Source organism: Haliaeetus leucocephalus, unplaced genomic scaffold (genome assembly GCF_000737465.1).
Source record: "Haliaeetus leucocephalus isolate CR32 unplaced genomic scaffold, Haliaeetus_leucocephalus-4.0 Scaffold92, whole genome shotgun sequence".
NCBI classification, from domain to species: domain Eukaryota; kingdom Metazoa; phylum Chordata; class Aves; order Accipitriformes; family Accipitridae; genus Haliaeetus; species Haliaeetus leucocephalus.
The window spans coordinates 9,851,220-9,871,719 of record NW_010972528.1 but is presented as its reverse complement, the minus strand read 5'-3'; the positions used below and the strand labels follow the sequence as shown (position 1 = coordinate 9,871,719).

Genomic DNA, 20,500 nt, shown 5'->3' with positions numbered 1-20,500 from the left:
CAGCTGATGACTTGATTCCGTGTTCCTAATACAGTCTTGAAGTTCTGTTTATTAGGTTTCATTGGAAATTTCCTGTTCTTGTTTTCCAGTGAGATTACAAATTTTTTTTATTCCCATATAAGTCAGAAATGGGACTGCCTATTAACTATTCAATGGCTATTACTTTTCAACGTGCCAAATGTGAAAGTAAGCAATAGTATCATTATCACAATTTTATGAGCGTAAAAATGAATTCAATAGCAGAATCAGATTATGGCTTCATAAAACAGAAGGGTAATGATTTGGTGCCTGCACCTGTTACACTTGGTTAAAATTTGTATTTTCATAGCCCCCAAAAATCCAGATAGGGAGTGCAGCAGAAAGTCTTAAATTACTAAGTTAAGGAAACACAAACCAAGCATCAACAAATAACATGTAAGCAGTGACTTCAATAAATGAAATTACTCAATGAATAGCCCCTGTCCTGAGTTAGACATTATGATTGCTGTGAAAATGTAATATATCTCTAGACTTATTGATAGTCTTATGACTAGAGGAGAAGTAATTTTTCTTATTTAATTCTGAATTGTACTGTAAACTTGGGCGATTTAAATAGAACCTATAGCTTTTTTTCCTAGATGCAGAAATCTCGATCTAGCTATTTGCACTGTGTTTATTACCCAATGTCTACTAGCACCTGTAACTATACTTGTGGCACACTCTTATCTTTGGATCCTGAGAATACTCCATGCTTTTCACCCACTAATCTGAAGACACAGGACAGCTTGCATTTGGTTTGGCATCCATCTGTGATGTTTCTTGGTAGCTGGAGTCTGTGTTGCTAAGCAATACAGGCTCTTCTCTATCAGGCATAAGCTTTTGTTTCTGCAACTTCAGGGCTTTTGGAATGAAATTGAAATTTTAAAATAAAGAGGCACCTTGTCATTTGGTAAATACATTTTAAAGATAATTTATGTTTATGTTTGAAATGTGCTAAGGTGAGGCCTCTGTTGCCTAAGCAGTTCTCTGGTGGGTGGGATTGCATTCTTGATGGCTGCTTTCACTTGCATTGGTTTCCTTGGTATGATGTCAGCTCTAATTAAACATGCAGCTGACTCCAAAGCTGGGGCAGCAGCAGAGCTTCAGAAGGGCTTGGAAGAGACCTCTAAAGCAAACTGGAAGAACAGCAAAAGCTGGATAAGATGAGAGCAGAGCTTTTACACGTATGTTAAGTGATGGGTGAAATAGACTTCAAGGCTATGAAAGACTGGAGAGAAGAGGGGAATACAATAAGGGAGTCAGAATTCAATCTTGTGCCTCACAGCTGTGGGCTTGTTACACCATGGCCAAAGGTTTCAGTATTTCAACACAGGTATTTCAAGGCTGTGTAGGGGTTCCCTGAGAGTAAATGAATGGGCTGCGTGAAGTCATTGCTATTCATAATCTTGCGCTTAAGTATACATGCTACAAAACCTTCCTACTGCAAAAAATGAATGAATATGGTGGAAACCATGTTGCTAAGATATGGTGGAGTTGATGGTTGGAGTAAGTTCAGAGTAGAGTGGAAAATGTTTCACTCTTCCCAAACCTTATCTGTTTTTACCTTTGGCACAGCTCTTGAAGTAATTTGTTTGTGTGGTGCTGTGTAGAAAACACAAGCTACATTCAGATGGAGAGTCAAACAGGTGGTATATAAAGTGTCGCAGACTGTGTTTTCTTGCCTAATTTCCTAAAGAAAGAAGACTTAATGCTAGCCCTAGTCTATGTCCATGTCCTCGATGTTTTTTGACCTGGTGGCCAACTTCAGGCATATTTAACAGGGGAATAGATGTTGGGAAAGTAATGCAATGAAAGAGTATCTGGAAAGAGGGGAGAGACCCAAGTTAATGACCCTTCTTGGAGAGAAGATACATTGTTAGGACAAAGGAGCTGTGTTTTGACCTACTTGCTTCTCTGTTGGGACATGCCCACTGGCACGTCATGGCAAGAGGCAGGGCAGGGTGTGCAGCTGACTGTTCTGAGCCACACAGGAACAAACTGGTAGGGGCTGAGAAGGAGAAGGGAACCATGGGGATAGGGAGAAAACTAGTGGGCTCTATGGGAGAGAGCAGCGTTGAAGGCAGTAAGATGGAAAGCAGAAGTCAGAGAGAACATGGGTGAAAATAAAGAATGTAAAACTTAAATATGTGGAAAAGCAAGGTTGGTTAGTCCTAAAGCATATGGAACAACTTGTGTTGGGAACAAGTAAGAGGGGCAATAAGGTGGGGTTTTGTTTGTTTTTAGTATTTCTGGTTTTCAGTCTTCAGTTTTAGCTAAGATATGCTAATTATTTCTTTTTTCAGGTCTTGATTTTATCCGGGCTGAAGGGTTTGTGTTTTCTCATGTTGCTGATGAAGGGATTATAAATGCCTGTGCAGGTAACCTGCTACGATACAGAAAACAAGTTGGAGCAGAGAACATTCAGATTTTTGCTGACATTAAAAAGAAACATAGGTAAATACAAGCAATATTTTATGTAAATATGAATGTAATAATGCTCTTGTATTTTTCTCCATTTTCTGATTTTTTTTTTTTTAATGCTTATTTAGTGTCAGGAAAGTTAATGGTACATGGAGAACTTTATTGTTCAAGCAAGGTCTTGCAGTACTATTAGGGGATAAGTTTAAAAATAAATTTGCACCTGTAAGCTGCAGGTTGCTGCATCTGTGAAGTTTGCAGTTGTTTAACCTTCAGGATTTATAAATGCAGACTGTAAAAGTTTTGCATCTGGTATTAGGTGAGATTTTGTATACTTGTGTATATGCTTACTACGTTTAAAGAAATTTTGTTTCTGGAGGCTAGGCATCCAAGGTTATTTTTAGTTATGCAAGCAGTTGCCTTATAAAAGCATCCAAATCATAATATTTTGGCATTTTAAAAAGCTATTCTTTCTTTTCCCTCCTTCCTGCCAATAATACTGGTTTCTTCTACTTAAATCAGTGCTGTCTATGTACGGATTATGTTCTATGATTATCAAACAGAAGGAACTTATGACAGATGAATCCAATTCTTTTCTGCTGATACTTTATCATAACTGTCACATGGTACTTTCAGCTATTTAGATGTCACTCTTTGTTTTTTTTCCCCAGAAGAACTGCTCAGGTGTTATGTATTATACATGCTAAATAACCTAATTAAAATGTTTGTGCGTAGTATGTGGATAATCATGAGAATAACCAAGTCTGGAAGATCTTAAATACCTAATAAACAGGTAATAAATTTCAAAATAGAAAGGAAACAATGCAGCATGATCAAATTAAGCTTTTACGGTCCTTTCAGAGTGGTTTCTTTCTAATGATTTATTTATATATGCATATGTGTATATATATAAATAAAAATACATCGCATTAGACTTTTTTGTAAAAAATTGTTTGCATTATGATTTTTTTTTCCTTTGCCTTGACAATTGATGAATTGGTATTTGGATTATACTTCCTGTTGTTCAAATTTCCTTTTTAAGAAAGGAAAAGATTTTGTTTGTTTCAGGCAGACTCATAAGCTGAGAAGAAAATGTTAAAGGACTTGTTGGTTGAGTTTTTTAGTGTAGAACAATATGCCTGCCACTGAGAGCTGCTAGCCTCCTATTCTTTAAATGGGGAGAAACTATTTTTGTAGTCTGCTTACTGTGTTATGGCTACCCTCCACATTCTAGTTTTAGGGTGCCTACTACTCTTAAGCCCTGTTTCAACCTCATTGTATGTATTAGGTACTTAGGCCAGCCTTTCTCCAGCTGCAGAAAGGGAGTTGGGGTACTACTTTTGCATCCATCACCATGAGTGGAACGCAGTGCACACACGTGCTGCCTCTGACTATGGCCAGAGCATGGCTCCCCCCAAGAGCATTCATTGTCCATCCAGGCTGATCTGGCAAAGAGGTTGGCTCCATCACCACTCACCAGTGCAACATGTTGGCCATAGCCATTGTTTTCTACTTAAATGGAAATACAGAGACAACAAAGTCAGGTGTTGAACCAGCAATGGCTGGAATTCTTTCAAAGTTTAGAACCATTTAAATTAAAAGCTGCTATTGCTATAGGTTTCAGACAAAGTGCGTCACCCATTTGTCAAAGACTGCTGTTGAAAAGCTAGGTTGCAGGTAATTGATGTTTGTAACGGCTGTGTAAGATGATTCCTGTGATTATATCATAGGTAATAACTATTCTTTCCGTTAGTTGGACTTTGTGAAGTGGAGGGTGTTAATTCTGTTCTAGGCAACAGAATCTGATTTATGAATGAGTGCACATCCACAACTCCCACTTGAAGTCAGAGATCTGTGTGTGCTCAACATTTCTGAAATACAGGTGCTCGACATGTAAGCAGCTGTCTCAATTGACACCTGGTAGTTCACACTTAGCAATCACTCTTTAGAGACAGGAGACCCCGAGCGATAGACCGATCAATTTATGGTTCCCTGATGGAAAAGGTTGGGTTTTTCCCTCTTGTTCATATTGCAATCTTACTTCCCAATTTAAAACAGGACACTTGCCCTCTCTCACAAAGCCTGCCTTTGGTTGTTCTGACAGCGGGGAAGATGAGGAAATGCAGTCTAAACATTCAACAAGATGGATAACAAATGTGTGTGCCGAGAGTAACCACAGGGTACGTTCCTGCTGTTTACAGTGCTCATGCTCTGACGGCAGATGTCAGCGTGGCCGAGACCGCTTCGGCTGCCGAGCTCTTCCTGGCCGATGGGGTGGTACTGACTGGCACGGCTACCGGATTGCCCGCAGATCCTCAGGAGCTGAAAGGTGAGAGCTGTCATACGAAGGTCGGACAACAGGCGGTGAATCAGTTTCTGGATTAATGTAGAAAGAAATCTATATATCCGCTGTTCCTTGAGGAAAGAAAAGAAGCTCCTGCTGTGGGGTTTGATTTGATGTGGCAGAACTAATGTGATCAAGGTGCTATTCAGATTGGCTGTTGTGTGTTTCTGAACAACTGTTTGGTGAGACAAAAATGAAAATTATTTCAAGCTTTTATAACACTAAATGATGGTGAGGCTTAAATGAAGAAAAAAAGTTAAAAATGTATGTTCCATTCTAAAAAGTCTTAATACAAGAAAAAGCCACTTTATAGCCGTATTAGAAAACTAACTAACTATAAATCTTTCCATTGAAGAGTTAAGCATTTTTATCTTCCACAATGAAAATGGAAGTCCTGCAATAAAGGGGCATTTTGATGAGGCAGCATTCCAAACAGTAATACCAGGGAAAGTACTGCTTAGAAGATTTTCAGGAAGAATACAAGTTCATTGGTAGATAGAAAGATGCTACATCAAAATAATTTTTAAATGGTGTGGACTTTTTATCAAGGGAGAGTCATTTGACCTATGAGTTCTGACCTTTGCAAAAGTGTTATATAATTCTTCATATTTTCATATTGGCATACGTTTGGGCTGTCTTCATGAAACTGGATTGCTCCCATGCTAGACTTAAAGTTCTATCATGAGGGCATTTAATTTTCATCACTGATTTTAATTTAGATTAATGGCTTGAATTTGAGGGTCTCACTACATGAGAAAGAATGTGTATTTTTTTAGGTTTTACTTTTGCTGACATGCTTTAACTTAGCATGTTTTGAAGTTCCAGTGCAGAGTGTATTGTATTCAACTCATGTTAGCTGATCAGGGTGAAAAACATACTTTACTTGCCATAGATACCTGGACCTCAAGCATCTTTTGAAATAACATGAAATCATTCAGTGTTTTCGGGGTTTTATCTATATCATACATGCTTAACAGCATTTAAAATAAATGTTAAAGTTGTCAAAATGGGTTCTTATTTCATACGTAGTAAACTTTTTGCCAAATAATAGGTTATAAATGACTATGCTTCAATCAGCAATGTTAAAAAGAAAACGATGGCTTGGTGTGAACACTGAGCTCTTTTGGGTATAACCCAAACCCCAGAACACTGGGTCTTTTGGTATAGTAAACTAAAGATGATACATGGAACAGCTGACCCTGAAAGTTAGGCATATTTTAGAGACGGCAAAATTTCATTAATCTAGAGCTCCATCCCTGCCTGCAATTAATGTCCCCATTGCTCTTAATGCAGATTAAATAATTTTTAAAAAGGATTTGATAAATCTTAGGGTGAAATCCTAGGTTAAATTCTGCTTTCACATATGCGCATGCAACCTCCATTGGTTTCCTGCATCAGAGACCTCTAGGCCCATGGATTTTTTTATCACAGGACTCCAGCCAGACAGCACCATGGCTTCTGCTTTTATTTCATGTGAACAAACATGTCAGTCTCTGTCTTTTTCTGGGTCCAAAGAACAAAATGAGTCAGAGTTAGCAGCTGTAATGAAGTACACACATTGATTTTGTGTTTGGATTTGTGCTATGAAAGCAAGAGTCTGCAGATCACGGGTTTATTTTACTTAGGTCACAGCATTTTGGATGATAGCAGGCCGTCTTGTGAGAAGGATGTTGGCTTAAAACAGTTAGGAGAAGAACTTAAAAATCAATATTCCTGGGTATAAGGATATGACAAATTAGGCATATCTATGTCAGCAGATTCTTAAAAGGAATCAGATCTACAGTCTACAAAGTTGGTGTTGATGTGAGTGAAATTTTGCATTTCATGAATTTATGCAGCCCGGGAAGTGCTGTATTACGATGATACACAAAATTGGGCACCTTTCATCACACTGCAAAGCATCTCTTGAAAGCAGAACCAAGAGACAGATGAGATTTTTGTCATGTCTTTTTTTCAGCTTTGTTGTGCAGTAATATAGAAGTGGGTTTTGCCTTTTTGTCTTTGTGTTGAATTGACTGATTTGTGATGGGGTGTGGGAAATGAGTGTTTCCCTGTCAAGCCAGAGAACTGTGTTCAGTAGGGTTTTGTTTGTAGTTTGTGTCGCTGCTGCCTTGTAGGCAACCATCAGCATCGCTCCTTGTAGAGGCTGGCAGGCTTTGCTCCAGGGCTCCCTGGGTCTACCAGGGCACCAGTGGTTGATGGAGTACAAGGTCTAAAAATCAGACTTCAGGTTATTAAGGAGCAGGAATTATAGCTGAGCATTTTGAATTACAATTAATTAATAAACCATATTTTCATTTAAGAGGTTATAGAAGTTTGTTCCAGCTTGCTACATTGTGAAACATTATTTGGTTGGAGCGTGTGAATCTATCAGGTTTTCTCTTTGGGTATAACTGCTGAAATACCTGCTTCGCATCCAGTCTGTATTTGAAATGACCAAAGCTTTCTATAATGACTGCTTAGTTAACTGTTTGAACAAAGCAAATAGCCTCAGCTGAGTAACCAGTGGAAAACAGGGTACATCATGAAACCTAAAAGCTGGCTGTGACTGTCACCTTAGTTATTGCTTATAAAAGGGGCATCAAGACTGATTCACCCTCTTACCTTTTGATGGTACGTTTAGGTCAAAATAGAGGCTGCTGCCTTTGCGGTACCCGCAGAGATGAATGGGAGATGTGAATCTGGTCAGTATGTTTTGTAGCCCCAGATTTAATGACAGAAAGTCCTTTGAATGAAAAAAACTAAAATGTGTTACAGTGGAGCATTACCATAAACATAGTGTTATGTACGGTACAGTGATTACTGCATATGAAAAAGCTGTTGAAGAGTAGTTGAGCAAGTTATTGGCACAGTGGTGGTTATTTTTACGCTGCTCTTCGCCATTGTTTTCAAGCTAGGAGCATTTGGCCTTTATTTCATGTAACTTGTGCATACCATAGTTCAAATGCTTTCATTGTGCTTTGCAGCCAAGCACTATTTCATTTGATTTTATTAAAGACATATCTGCAGATGTACTGTCACAAGAAAGAGCACAGTGCCCTCTAGTTACAGTTTATTGAAACAGAGAAATGTGCAAGTTGTGTAAACTTTAGGATCTTGTTACTGTAACATCACAAAATTGTCTCCTTTTCTCTTTCTGTCAAAGGAAAAAAAATATAGTCAAAAGAAGAAAGCCAAGAAAGTGAGAGATTTAAAGCAAATCTCTGTGTTTAGAGGAATCTTGACAGTGACTGAACATTGCCGTGCAAAAGCATATCTCACTGCTGTTGCTTTATTTTCTTTTTACAAGTTAGAATTTGTATTAACACAGCCAATAGACAAATCACCTTCTACTAATCAACTTTAGGCCTTGATGTGCTTGGAAATGACTTAAAAGTAGCATCTGTAGCATACTTAATTAGGTAACCCAGTCTCATTGCAGACCGAGCACTCCCATTGCCATTCTTCACATTGTTAATCTGAATAAATCTCCAGCACAGGAGATGTGTGTGGACTCCATGTGTCATGTATGGATTACAGCAGGAGTTGGATACCTTGCTAGTTTGGAAAGCTTCGGGGGGTTTTGTAGTTTCACAGCAGTCTCAGGTTTCACTGGTTTTTACTCTTTGCTTAGTAGGGCTAAGCTATTGTCTTATACCCATATGATCATTTTCTGTTTAATTATTTGGCTCTACATTTTTCCTGCTGATGTGAAATAATTATAAAACAGCTATCTGCTAATGTGCCTTATGCACTTGTTGTAAAAACAAATATTGACTTGGAACGCAGTTCCTCAGGGAATACAGTAAAGTACTGTTGCACAAATTTGCGGTCAGTTGTAGCACCTTAATTATGCATTGGTATCTATGTAAAGCAGATATGATATTTCTAAGAGCATGTAGATACTATATAAATAAAATTCTGAATTTTCTAGAACAGGATTTCAGTAATAATGCTATAAATAACTAAAAATGAATTCTTTTGTTGCTGTAAGCAGGATGACTATAAGAATATAAAATATGCATAGAAATAACTATAGTTTTTATTATATATACATGATCCATCTGATTTGTTTAAAATTTTCAATAAGGACTGTGTGGAATGGCTTTATGTTTGTGTTAAAATGTTTGTAAGAAGGAGTTACTGTTCCTAGATGGAAAAATGGTAGGGCATGTGACCTAAAAAGAGGTTCAAGAGCATTTTAATAGATCCCCTTTCTTTGGTGAAGTAGGAAGGTGATAAATAATTAGTCTTCCCTGAAGCATAATTAATAAGTTAGGCTTCTGATGAAACTTCATTTAAACAGTGTTTTGAAGCAGACTTCTATATGTTGCATATATGCTTTCCCTAGTTACTTCAAGCTCTAACCATCTTACATAAACTTATCCCCAATTAAAGTAATTTATACGTTTTTAAAGGTCAGAAATAATGCCTCACAACATTTCTGTAAGGGATGAAGCATCCAGTCCTATGAGTGACTCTTAGAATGGTCAGTTTGAAATGAAAGGATGAGAAGAATGCTTAGTAATTCTTGAACTGGGATTTTTAAATTATTTTTTTTTCCAGAGTTAGTACTGACCCAAGTCCTGCAGAAAATACTCTAATAAACTTTTATTTATCTATGGGGAACCTTTCCATGATCAAAACAGCCATCCCCTTTTGTTTTTATTCTAAAAAAGTGAACTATGGTAACTGAGCCATAGATCAGTTTCTGTACCGTCAGGTCTGTCAGAACACATGCATTTCACGGTGAATGTGATCACCTGAACCATGGACTGAAATCCACCCCTGTGCGTGAGGGATGAAGTGGATCTGTAATATTTTGAGCCCTGTTTTGTTACTTTGTCTATTTCTCCTTTTAGAGCCAGGTAAAGGGTCAGATAATTAAGTAACACATACTGTATATAGAAAAAACAGTTGGCTTTTTTCTATGGATGGCAATGGAACAAAAAGAAGTAGTCTTTATCAGTACTACCTTTTGCTTTCTGGTAAACTAGCTGGGGCTATCAATGTAGTCTATATGACCACTGCTTGCTTTCCTACTTCTGAGTCCCTGAAATTTATCATGAAGCAGAGAGCATGTTCCTTTTCCATTGCCTGTGAATAAGGCCCTTCTTGTTTCTTCACTGAAGATCTTCTACTAGTTGTCAACATAGCGTAAATTCAGCAAGGAGACCTGGCAGAAATACACACCAGTCTAGCTACCATTATTGTGATTTAAACTGATGACTGAAGAATTGTAAAGAGCACAGCTCAGCTGAATATTCTGCCACTGTAACGATCTCACCAGACTTGCAAAAAAGAATCTGAGCTGATACAATGAGTGGAAACAAGAATGGCATCTTATTTTTGTAGCTGTATTTCGATTACTTCATGGAAAGATTGAGGGAGGTGATTATTCACATCTTAAGGTGAGGGAAATAGAGAACATAGTTAAGATTCCACATGGTGCATGGCAGCCCACATGGTCACTCCAGCATCAGTAAATCCTTTTTCAAGGCCATGGGCCTGGTTTGCCTGGAATCTATACTGGGTGTTACTGCAACACAGCAGTAAACGATAGCTCCTTTCCACATATGTGTAGTACCTCAAGCACAAAGGACCCTCTAAGTGTGATGGTAACAGTCACAGTAAGTAAAAGGCTCTGGTCCTGCTGTGCAAAAATTTCCTACATCTAGCATCTCATCTTACCAGGGATATGGAATAAAAATGAATTTATGAGGGAATATACTAAAATGCAGTACATTCTCTGCCAGTCAATTCAACTTAATCTTGCTGAAATCTTGTTCCTTGAGAATAAAGAGTGGTACAGGTATGGTACCAAGACCCAACTTTCATATCTTCCATCCTTTGATATGTGGCCAGGAATATTATTCTGCAGCGTTTGATACAGCAACAGAATGCAAAATGAAATAAAAGTGAGATTTTTCATAACAGCTGTTCAGAGCTAAAGGTGTTTTTTCTAGAGAAGCTGTTTCATTTTATAGTAGAAGTAAGAAATACCATGATGATGAGTTTCTTGATATTCACCTTTCTTTATTGTTGAAAAATGACGCAAATTAGCGTCTTGATAGAGTTTCAAAGATGGGACTTAACCCTAATTTTGGTTTTCCTTTCTTCAGAAGTTAAACATGCTGTGAAAATTCCTGTGCTGATTGGGTCTGGAGTGACTCTGGAGAATGTGAGGAATTACTTGGATGCAAATGCTCTAATAATTGGTTCGTATTTCAAGAAAGAAGGTTATTGGGCAAATGGTGTTGATCCTGACCGAGTAAAGAAATTTATGGAACACATAAGTAAACTGAGAGAATGAGTTTGTCAGCAAATGGTATTTTTGTGTGTGTGTGTGTGTATAATAAGTGCAGTATAATACATTGTACAGAATTAAAGCACAAATGTGTGCTTGAATGGCTAATAACATTAAATGAAAACGCACATCATCTCCATAACTAGCTGGGAAACACGGTGACACTTTACTATAAACTGGTGCTTTGGTGTTTGTTTCTAGGCAGCATATTTCTGTGGCACTCAAAGCCATCGTCAATGCAAAACCAACTCTCCAAATGCTTGTGTAATATATTCTCTCCTATAAGTAAAATGCTTATGGAGTTTAAAGAATTTGTAGTAAATATTCATCAGAGGTGAGCTGAGTTTTGTTTTGCCTGTGAGTACAATAGGATGCCCTAAGTTTACAGCTAAGAGTATTGTAAATTGGACAAGTTAATTAGCCTTTCAGGTTCCCCATCTGTAAAATGATGATAATAGTACCTACATCACACGGGGGTTGTAAGACATAATAAATGAATGAATGTACAGCACTTTCATCTCCTGCAATGAAGGGCTCTATTAAAGTTCAAGATAATTATTTTTTCATTAGAACTGTGCATTTATTACAAAAATGTAGTAATTGTATACCATACAAAAATTTAAGATAATTGGGAAATTGATTTACTTACAATACTTATTAGAGAATAAGTGTAAATATTTAATTACATTTTAAGTAGAGTTGGAATTTAGTCAAAATGTTTTTGCAAAAATTGGAAACTTTAATAAAGGTTTATTGTTATTTTTCAGCAAGCCCCTACAGCTTTGTACCTCTCCAGACTAGTATTAGTGATGTTAAAAACTGCCAGGTTCCTTCCAATACACAAGGTGTAATTGTGATGGAAACCTTTCTACCAAAGCTGACAGGTAAACACAGATTTTCATTTTTCCTGTAAAAAGTAGAGGAAAAACATGACAGTGTGTGTATGTGTATGTTATAAGAGATTCCCCTTGAATTTGATCTTTTAGCTCTAAGGAAGTTTAAAATAACTCAAAGAATACCTGTTATGTCATGGCTGTATAAAATGTGGGCATAGGTTTTCATTCCTTGGGACTGGGAGCTAAGTTTGTCTCCTGGGATCTCTCTCTCTTTCCATGACATTTATGCATGCTTCTGCTGATCAGGCTTCTGCTGATGCTAATTAAAGTTATGTTGTAGATATCAAAGCAAGTATACAAACACATTTTTTGTGTCAGTTGGCAGAGTGCCCATGCTTTTCTGGACAAAAGATACATCCTCCTTCCAAAGGCAAAAAGATTTTCAAGAAATTTAGTTTCATTAACATAATGGGGATTCCAGAACATCACAGCATGAGATAAAGTCTTCTCACGTTTCTTTTTTCTAGACTAGTCTGTCTCTCACATGACTCCCATCAAAAGCAGTGAAATGTCTTTGGTGTGCTGACCTCCTGAAAAAGAGATTCTTTAGACCCTATGACAACCTTGGCGTTCTTCTGCTTTTCTCCCTTTTCCTCCTAAACTTGGCATTGGAAAGGATTTCAGTGCATTGAAACTTTGCATTTTGTCTGCTGACAAAGTTTCAATGCAGAGAAATCCTTTCAGATGCCTGTTTATTATGGCCAGCACTACCTTTTCAAAGTCCACATTTACACAGGGATTTTAATGTGACCTGTGTTTGGACTTCCATCAAAACCAACAGTTCTATCCCAAGCACTTGACACCACCGTTTCTTTCGTGCCAGCAGGAGCATTCATGTGGCCTCATAGAGATCGGGAGACTGATTCTAGCTGAAAGCTAACCCAGCCTTATATCAGCCGCACTCAGGGGGCGGGGAAAAAAAATTTAGGTCCTCTTCCTCATTCCTTGCATCTGCAGCCCTAACTCCAAGCTGCTGGTATAGGCAGTGCAACAGTGAAGGTGCTTTCTAAATCTGTCTTCTACACACTCATCCACCCATAGCATATTTACCAGGTAAAGCATTATCTGGTTTAGTCTTTAATTTAGCCCAAGTAATTAGTTCCATTTTATGTCCTCTTTATTGTGAAAAACACCACGTTAAATAAAAAGAATGAATGTAGGTATCAGTAGTAGCACTGTGCTTACATCAGTACGTATTTTTCACCTTTGTGTGTTTAGGACTGTTTTCAGGCCTTTCACAAGTTGCATATAATTCCATGCATCATTGCACAGAAGATTTAATGATGGTTGTCCCAACAGCTATTTTCTAATACAATTGATACCAACTTTGAAAGTTATTTTCAGTAAACCTGTAAGCTAGAAAAGCTGACATGTAAGCAACGAGCACTAGCCAGTGCTCTAGTGCCATAAGAAGAGTAAACACCTTCAAGTAGTCAGCTGAAAACTGCAACCGAAACACTGATAAGGATTGTTCAGTGATGATAACTATGTTTAAAGAAACTGATTATGGTTGCCAAAAGTCACATTCATTGCTGACTGTGAAAATATATAATGTGTCACCAGCATGTTTCTTGAACTGGTTTCTACTCATTCACAGCCTAAAAACTAAGAAGTGACTGGGACTTGAATGTGTTTTCATCTGAATAAAAGGGGTGGTAAGTGAGAACTATTTCAATGCTGTATGCAAGGTCTAAATGAAGTAATGTCATATGCAGTAGTCTTTGTCAGACAAAAATCCTAAAGAGTTGGTGTAATACTCCTAACACGCAGTGAATACTGTAGACAGCACTTTCACTGTCAGGATTTCATTTAACACACCACTGTGTAACGCTTATGGAAGACACAGGCCATAATTTGCGTCAGTATTGTTACATATGAATGGTATGTGCAGAATTTAGGGAACAGAAGTAAAGGAAAACTGATTTTAAAGCCTGGAAATGTGACTGATCACCAACTCTTTATCATTCTTTGTGCCAAAAGTATTTGTCTAGCAGCATTAAGCATCTGCTTGCCTGTTTCACACAGATGCTGTAAGTAGAATTTGACCTTTTGTTCAGAAAGTGTTTGAATATTTAATGTAAAATTATTAAGTTATCAGAAAGGCTGTCTCTTTTGGGAAGAGTGTTCAATTTTTATACAGCCCAAGTTGTTAAAGTACTTTGGAGCATGAACAACTTCAGAGCAGAACAAAGCAGGCAGTGCTAATGTGTAGAAACTCCAGAAGTAAATAACAGCTGTTCAAGAAGACGTCTATTAAATATGTATTAATTAATTTGAAGTGCATCACTTAAATATGTGAAGAGATTATCTTGTGTTAATTTACATTAAAACACACAGCACTTGTTAGCCTCATTACAGTATCCTAAGTATATCCTAAGCTATCACCTCATCCTACATTGAGCATTTTGTTGGGTGTTGATTGCTTTCGATTTGCCCTTTTAAAATGTCAGACAGTGGCTTCCCTTTCTTGTTGGATCTCTTCTTTCTCGCAGGTTTTGCTCTTGCATAGTTACTTACTCATGTCCATTCTGTGGTGTGCAGAAAAAAACTTTTAAAATAGATTGTGAAAATATAGCAGTAATTGCCCACCGCTCAGTTCCCTAATGTGCCCACCTGAACTTCACATGTGGTTCTCGCTGTTAACTTATGAACCAACAGAGAGAATGTGTCTGTTTTTGTAGCAAAATGACTTTACATGAAGATTCAGTATCACCTTTAGCACAGGAAAGATACCTAGTAAAATGGGGGTCTCTTTAGTGAAATTATAGATAAATAAAACTCACAGGTAATAATAGACTTTGTGGTCTAAATCAATGTAGAAATCTTAATAAACAGTCATTCAATTTGTAAAACTTAAATATTTTTACCTGGACCTAATAAGACAAATGGTTTTTTACCTATTTCGGTGCTGAAAATATGTAAGCTTATAAGATTTACAGATAATTTTGAGAGAATTTCTTCCCTGTGTCATTTAGGCAGCTGATCCAGCTGCTAGGCTGTTCTTTAATCCCATTATTTTGATGCTGCAGACTCCCTGATTACAAGTTGGGAGTCCAGTTCTTGTTGACTGCACCTCTTCCAACAAACTCCTCACTGGGAGAAAACTGAGGAATATAAGGGACTTGCAGGCAGGTCCTGGCAGAGCAGGAAGGGGGAAGGAAACAAAAATATTTGACTTTAGCAAAATCTCAAAGTCCATGACAGATTGGTACGTTGCATGGTTCTCCTGAAAGAAGTGCATGGGGATGTTTGCTGTGGTTTCAGGTTGTTTGCAGCCTCTTCAGTTAAGATTTCCTGAGTTCACACCTAGATTTTGTTTCCAAGATCGTCTCTGCTGGTATGTGTGCTTAGGGAGACATTTTTTCCTAAATGAAAGCTGAAGTTTTGCAGGATAATTATGGCAATAGGGGGTGATATCTGTAGCAAAATCCAGGCTTGGAATTCACAGCGCCTTGGTTTAAGGGCAGATTTAGATGTATGTATCTTCAAAAAGAAACCATTAAAGGTTTGCATTACAAAAACTTCACTTAATTCCTGCACCTTTGCCCTAACATCCAGCCAGTGTTTGCTGTGCTGAGGAACTTAGAAGTTGATCTTAGGAACAGAACTGTCTGTGGCTTTTTTTTTCTTGCACATTTGCAGTGCTTATCTATGCAACCTAAATAATATATTGTTCAGAAAGGGTGGAGAATTGGGCTAAGATACTTTTTGTGGGCTAACATGCCATGGTGTATAGTAGAATTGACCCTCCCTTCCACTCTGTGGTCCCAGCTGCAGAAATACCATCAGAACTTAAAATCCTTCAGAGACAGACAGAGCTCAATTTCTGCCTTAGAGGTGTCAGGGAAACCTACCCAGTTAGCTCCTTGCTTTTATAAGAACCAGTGCTTGTACTGAGACTTGCAAGAAATTGTTCATGTTGAGGCATTGTGGAACTTCTCTCCATTTTTTTTCCCCCTACTCTTAACTATTGTTCAACTCGTAGTGACAAGAATTACTTGATCCTTTGGACACTTGTTTTAGGGATAAAAAGCCTATTTCCCTTGGGATGGATGTCTATTAAAGACCTGTGTTAGGACTGATAACTTTGGTCACATTGTTCTCATATGGTGACTGGTTAGGAATCTTCTATTGAAAAGTACATACTTGGTCAATATTAAGTTGAAAATGTTGCATTCAGTCAGTTTTCTGACTGCATTCATATTCCTGATTTCATCTATCAAAAAGACTTGACACTCACTCATTCAGATCCAGACAGACCTATTAAATACTTTCCTTGGATTATTCTTCAGCTGGCAAAGTTACTACTTGCCTATGCGCTATCTCAGACCAGTGCCTTTGGGGCACTGAAGTATTCCAGCCTTCACAGGTGACTCCCTTTCTCCCCTGTGCTTTGCTCACAGACACAAAACCATCGCTCATTCCTGTCAGCCTCTGTACATCTACAGCAGCTAGAGGAAACAGAGGCAGCAGCTGACGAAAAGTAAGGCCAGGTAGTGTCTAGTGAAATGTTGAGAGTAATAGATGCTTTTTCACCCCAATCTTTAAATGCACAGATAATTTTAGGGAGAAAAAAGTCTTTCTGCAGTGCAAATAGGAAAGCCTTCCATGTGAGGCAAAAAGGTTGCAATTCACAACATAGTCTGTTTCTTTGCTTACAGTTTGAAAATCTAGAAGTAGTAAAGGTAAGGAGAGCCTAAGGTGTTTCTTATTAAACACTTAAGAATAGGAGATGATGTGTGAGGGTAATTATCTTGATTAAAAATCTGTTGATCTTATTAACACGTAGGTTTCTTTCAAGATGTCAAAAAGGGATTTTGATGATTTGGGGTGAAACTACTACTCTCTGTCTATGTTTAACTTCCCTCTTTCCTGTCACTGTCAAATTTTTGTTGTTTCACAGAGTGAATTCAGTGTCAGACAGCAAACATTAGTGTTTCGTAATTTCTTTTTCCAGAGGATGTCACTCTCCTTGAAATGAATGGGACAGAGATGCTGTTTGGTTGCATGGATTGCTGGGTTATTGGGTGTTTTGTATATTAAAATGCAACTTCTACTTCTGTCCTACTACCTGTGCAAAGGGAGATGGAATATCCAGTGTAGGGAGTAGGAGCTGATGAATCAGTGGGTATTTAGGACTTTATTACTTGGTGAACAACATTAAGTGTAAAACTAAGTTAAGTGTACAAGAAGTTTTAAATATCTAAATTTACCAAATCTGATATGAAATTAAGTGTTCAAGATGGTAAACTCAGAATTGTTTGACTTTGTGCTGCAGTCACTGTATTAGCTTTGCCATGTCATACTGCTGTCAGAATGAGGTCATAAAACAGAGGCCATTGAAATCATGTTTCATACAGATGTAGGAGGAATCCCAAATTCAACAGCAAATGGGGATGAAAAGGAAGGCAGCACAGTAAGGGCAAGAAAAGATGCTCAAGTTTGCTGCAGTTCCTGCCTCATTGTTTATTCCAGCTTCCTGCTTTTTCAGTTTGCCTCTCAAGCCTTTCTTGTGCATATACATAGATTATACTATGCAGAAGACTAAGAATAAGCTGAAGGCAGAAACTGACTTAATGAAGACATTCTTGTCATAGAGAAAAGATTTTGTTGTCCACAGATGCGCAAAGAAAAATAGAAAAGCAGCTGCCCTTGGAAATGGAGTAAAAGTAGAGATGAGTGCCACGTCATGATGCTTTAGTCAAAATCTGATGTGTTGAAAGTCTTTTGAGAGGATCCGTATTGTTGTACGGGGATATAACCAAGAGGAGAAACAATAAGCTTCTGCTGGAAAAATACTGCAAGTCTCATGTCTTAGATACTGTCCTGAATAGTGCTGACTTTTTGTCAACTTTCAGCTGGAGAATAAGGATAAAAGGAAATAGCTTTCAACCATTCTGTTATGGATGACAATATTAATAATCAGTTTCAGGTCAAAAACTTCTGTTTCCTTAACACCAAGCTATAGAGGTATAGTCATGCACTGCCATCTTCCAGAGGAAGATTCTGAAGGGCAGAGGTCCTCATCTCATTAGTTTCCATCTCTCCTCTGCAAGTAGTTAGTCTTTTCTGAGAGTCTTTGTGGGCAGAGACAGCATAAAGGTGGTGGAAGAAATTTATGCGGCAAGTGGGTGGGTAGGTGAGATGAAGTGGAGCTGAGATACAGCAATCAAGTGAAGGCTTCCTGGGTCACCTGGCCTGCATAATTGAGAAACTAGGGATGTAGCTGGTCAGTAACGAGTTATTAAATTACAGAATATCTGCACTACACCCATGAGGTGGTGAGCACTAGAGTTTGGGTGACCTGTGATGGTTTATTTTACTCCTTGCACTGTCTGTTTAAAGTATCAGCTGGACATTCATGAGAGCAAATGCAGCTGGTGGCATTTGGGCTGTGGAAATTACAGTCTGTAATACTTTTCTAATAGTAATTTGAGAACTTAAAGAATTGTATGACTAATATTTCAGTCGGGCACTGAAACCTTCAAGTTCCAGGAAAGAACTTTTTTTTTTACACAGCCTTGATCAAATAGCCAAAAATATTATAGGATTCCTTTGAAGCACTAGCCATGGCTGCAGCAACATACCCAGTGAAATAGATCAGTGGTCCAATCTGCTTTGACAACTCCTATGTAACTAAAAATAGGAGAAATAGAAGAGAAAATTTGTAGGGCTGGTAGTGGCTTGTATTTTTCAATAATTTATCAAGATTCGAGAGCACAGATTTCCTTTGGGAAATATTAGTTCTTAGGTTTACAAAGTGCCTCAGTTGTAAATACCCATAAAAATGACAATTTGGTAGGTCGTATTTATTCTTAGGCGGGTCAAAGGACATTAGCGTATTCCTACTGTATAAATCTGTCAAGTACAGAATTTCTTTATGCTCCCAAATCACAAAAGCGCCTCTTACAGTCAAGGAGAAAATGTCATATTATTGCCAATCAAGGACAACAAGCAAGCATATCGATCTCAACCCAATAACTTTTGCCCTGCTCGCTAAGTTTTTATCACTGAAACTGGACACATCAAGGGATTGGATTTAATATATACATATAGTGCTGATTTATTACAGGAGAAGAAATACAGTCTGGCCTTACTTCTAGCTCAATATTTTAACACTTATGTTATTCCTTGCATGGAAGTTTACAATGACTTTTTCTACAGACAAAGTGTATAACTTTTAGATATCCCTGGATGTGCACAACTCTTCAGGTCACATAGCTACAGTTGACTGTTATAGGTGTACGTGCATCCTCCATTTAGTGGTCTTAAGTCTTGAGTCTTGATTTTAAGAGTTTATGTATGTGGAAGTCTGTAGCAGAGTTGCTGTTTCAGAGACGCATAGCTAAAGAGAAGCTTGGGAAGAGGGGAGGGGAGATTGGAGGGCATATAGGCACAAAAGGTCTGGGTGCTGCTTGCTGAGCCTGGTCTGAAGATGCGTTGGCTTTCATTTCTCCTGTGGAGCTGTGTATGTAAAGCCTTATGTATAAGGGCTGTTTACCAGTCACAGATATTGGAATGCAGCAGAGGGCTAGCATCATCCCTCTTGGTCTCTTCTGTTGATAAAAACTTCATATTTTTTGGTCATTTTTTTGTTGATAGCTGCAGATCACTGCAGAGGATTTGGCCGCTCCACAAACACAGCATCTTTGAACTTTCTGTATGCAGTGATAACCATGGCTTATGGTAGAGGTATGATCAATGAATTACTTCTTGGAAGGCAAGTGCATCTACAAAACTGAAGGGAAGGATCTTCACCACAGAATTACAGAACAGTGGAGGTTGGAAGGAGCATCATCTAGTCCAACTCCCTGGCTCAAAGCATGGTCAGCTAGAACAGGTTGCTCAGGTTCTTGTCCAGACAGGTTTTGAATATCTGCAAGGACAGAGTTTCCACAACCTTGCTGGGTAAGCTGTTCTAGTATTTCAATGGTCAAAGGTAAGCTACTGAGTTAAAAAATATAGGCCATGTAAGTGAGAAGGTGCAGGTATCTGCTAATTTTGTTGTGATAAATGTATGAAATGAGTATCCTAGAGAGAAGCCAGCTTCTGTTATTATGTAATTCTAAGTTCTGCTGGCTCTTTTACCTGTCTGAGCACAAAGTGTGGGTTTTGATTGCTCTTTGGCCTCTTTAAGAGCTGGGCAACCCTTCCATAGAATAAATGGATGCAGAAGCAGCTGATGGATTTGCTGCTCATGTTCATAATGATGTGGAGAGAGCTGGAAAGGCCATACCCTACTCTGCGTTATTTCCCAATGGAGCGGGCAGAGGGACATATGTTGAATTTCTCCAGACGTGTCCTTCCCCAGCCAGGCATTTTGTCAAGAGGTTATATTCAAGGATTATGTATGTTTGTCAAGATTTCCAGATGTCTAATGATCCCAGCCTTTTCTTGCACGTGAGCAAATCCTTTCTACTGTGCATGTATAGCAAATCTGACACTTACTGGAAATGCCCACTGCACATGGTGTGCACACTCAGTAAATCTGATGTGGCTGGGGCTCTTGTGTATGTGCCCTCCTGTGGATTTTCACAA

At 38.2% G+C, this 20,500-nt stretch overlaps 1 protein-coding gene across 5 annotated transcripts in view; it reads left to right on the top strand.

Moving 5' to 3' along the window:
• The window catches only part of LOC104842608 (uncharacterized protein F13E9.13, mitochondrial-like), a 33,530-nt gene extending 13,627 nt beyond the window's left edge, over window positions 1-19,903 (top strand). For 2 of the 5 annotated variants that reach the window (XM_010585071.1, XM_010585074.1), the window contains exons 4-7: window positions 2,322-2,472; window positions 4,638-4,765; window positions 10,882-10,977; window positions 11,834-11,980. In XM_010585071.1, coding sequence (XP_010583373.1) covers window positions 2,322-2,472; window positions 4,638-4,765; window positions 10,882-10,977; window positions 11,834-11,979 — 521 coding nt within the window. In that variant the 3' untranslated portion in view covers window position 11,980. Of the gene's footprint in view, window positions 1-2,321; window positions 2,473-4,540; window positions 4,766-10,881; window positions 11,754-11,833; window positions 11,981-19,564 lie in introns of those variants that run through there. The other 3 variants (XM_010585072.1, XM_010585073.1, XM_010585076.1) reach the window with 3 other exon arrangements.
• Window positions 19,904-20,500: the final 597 nt, after the last annotated feature.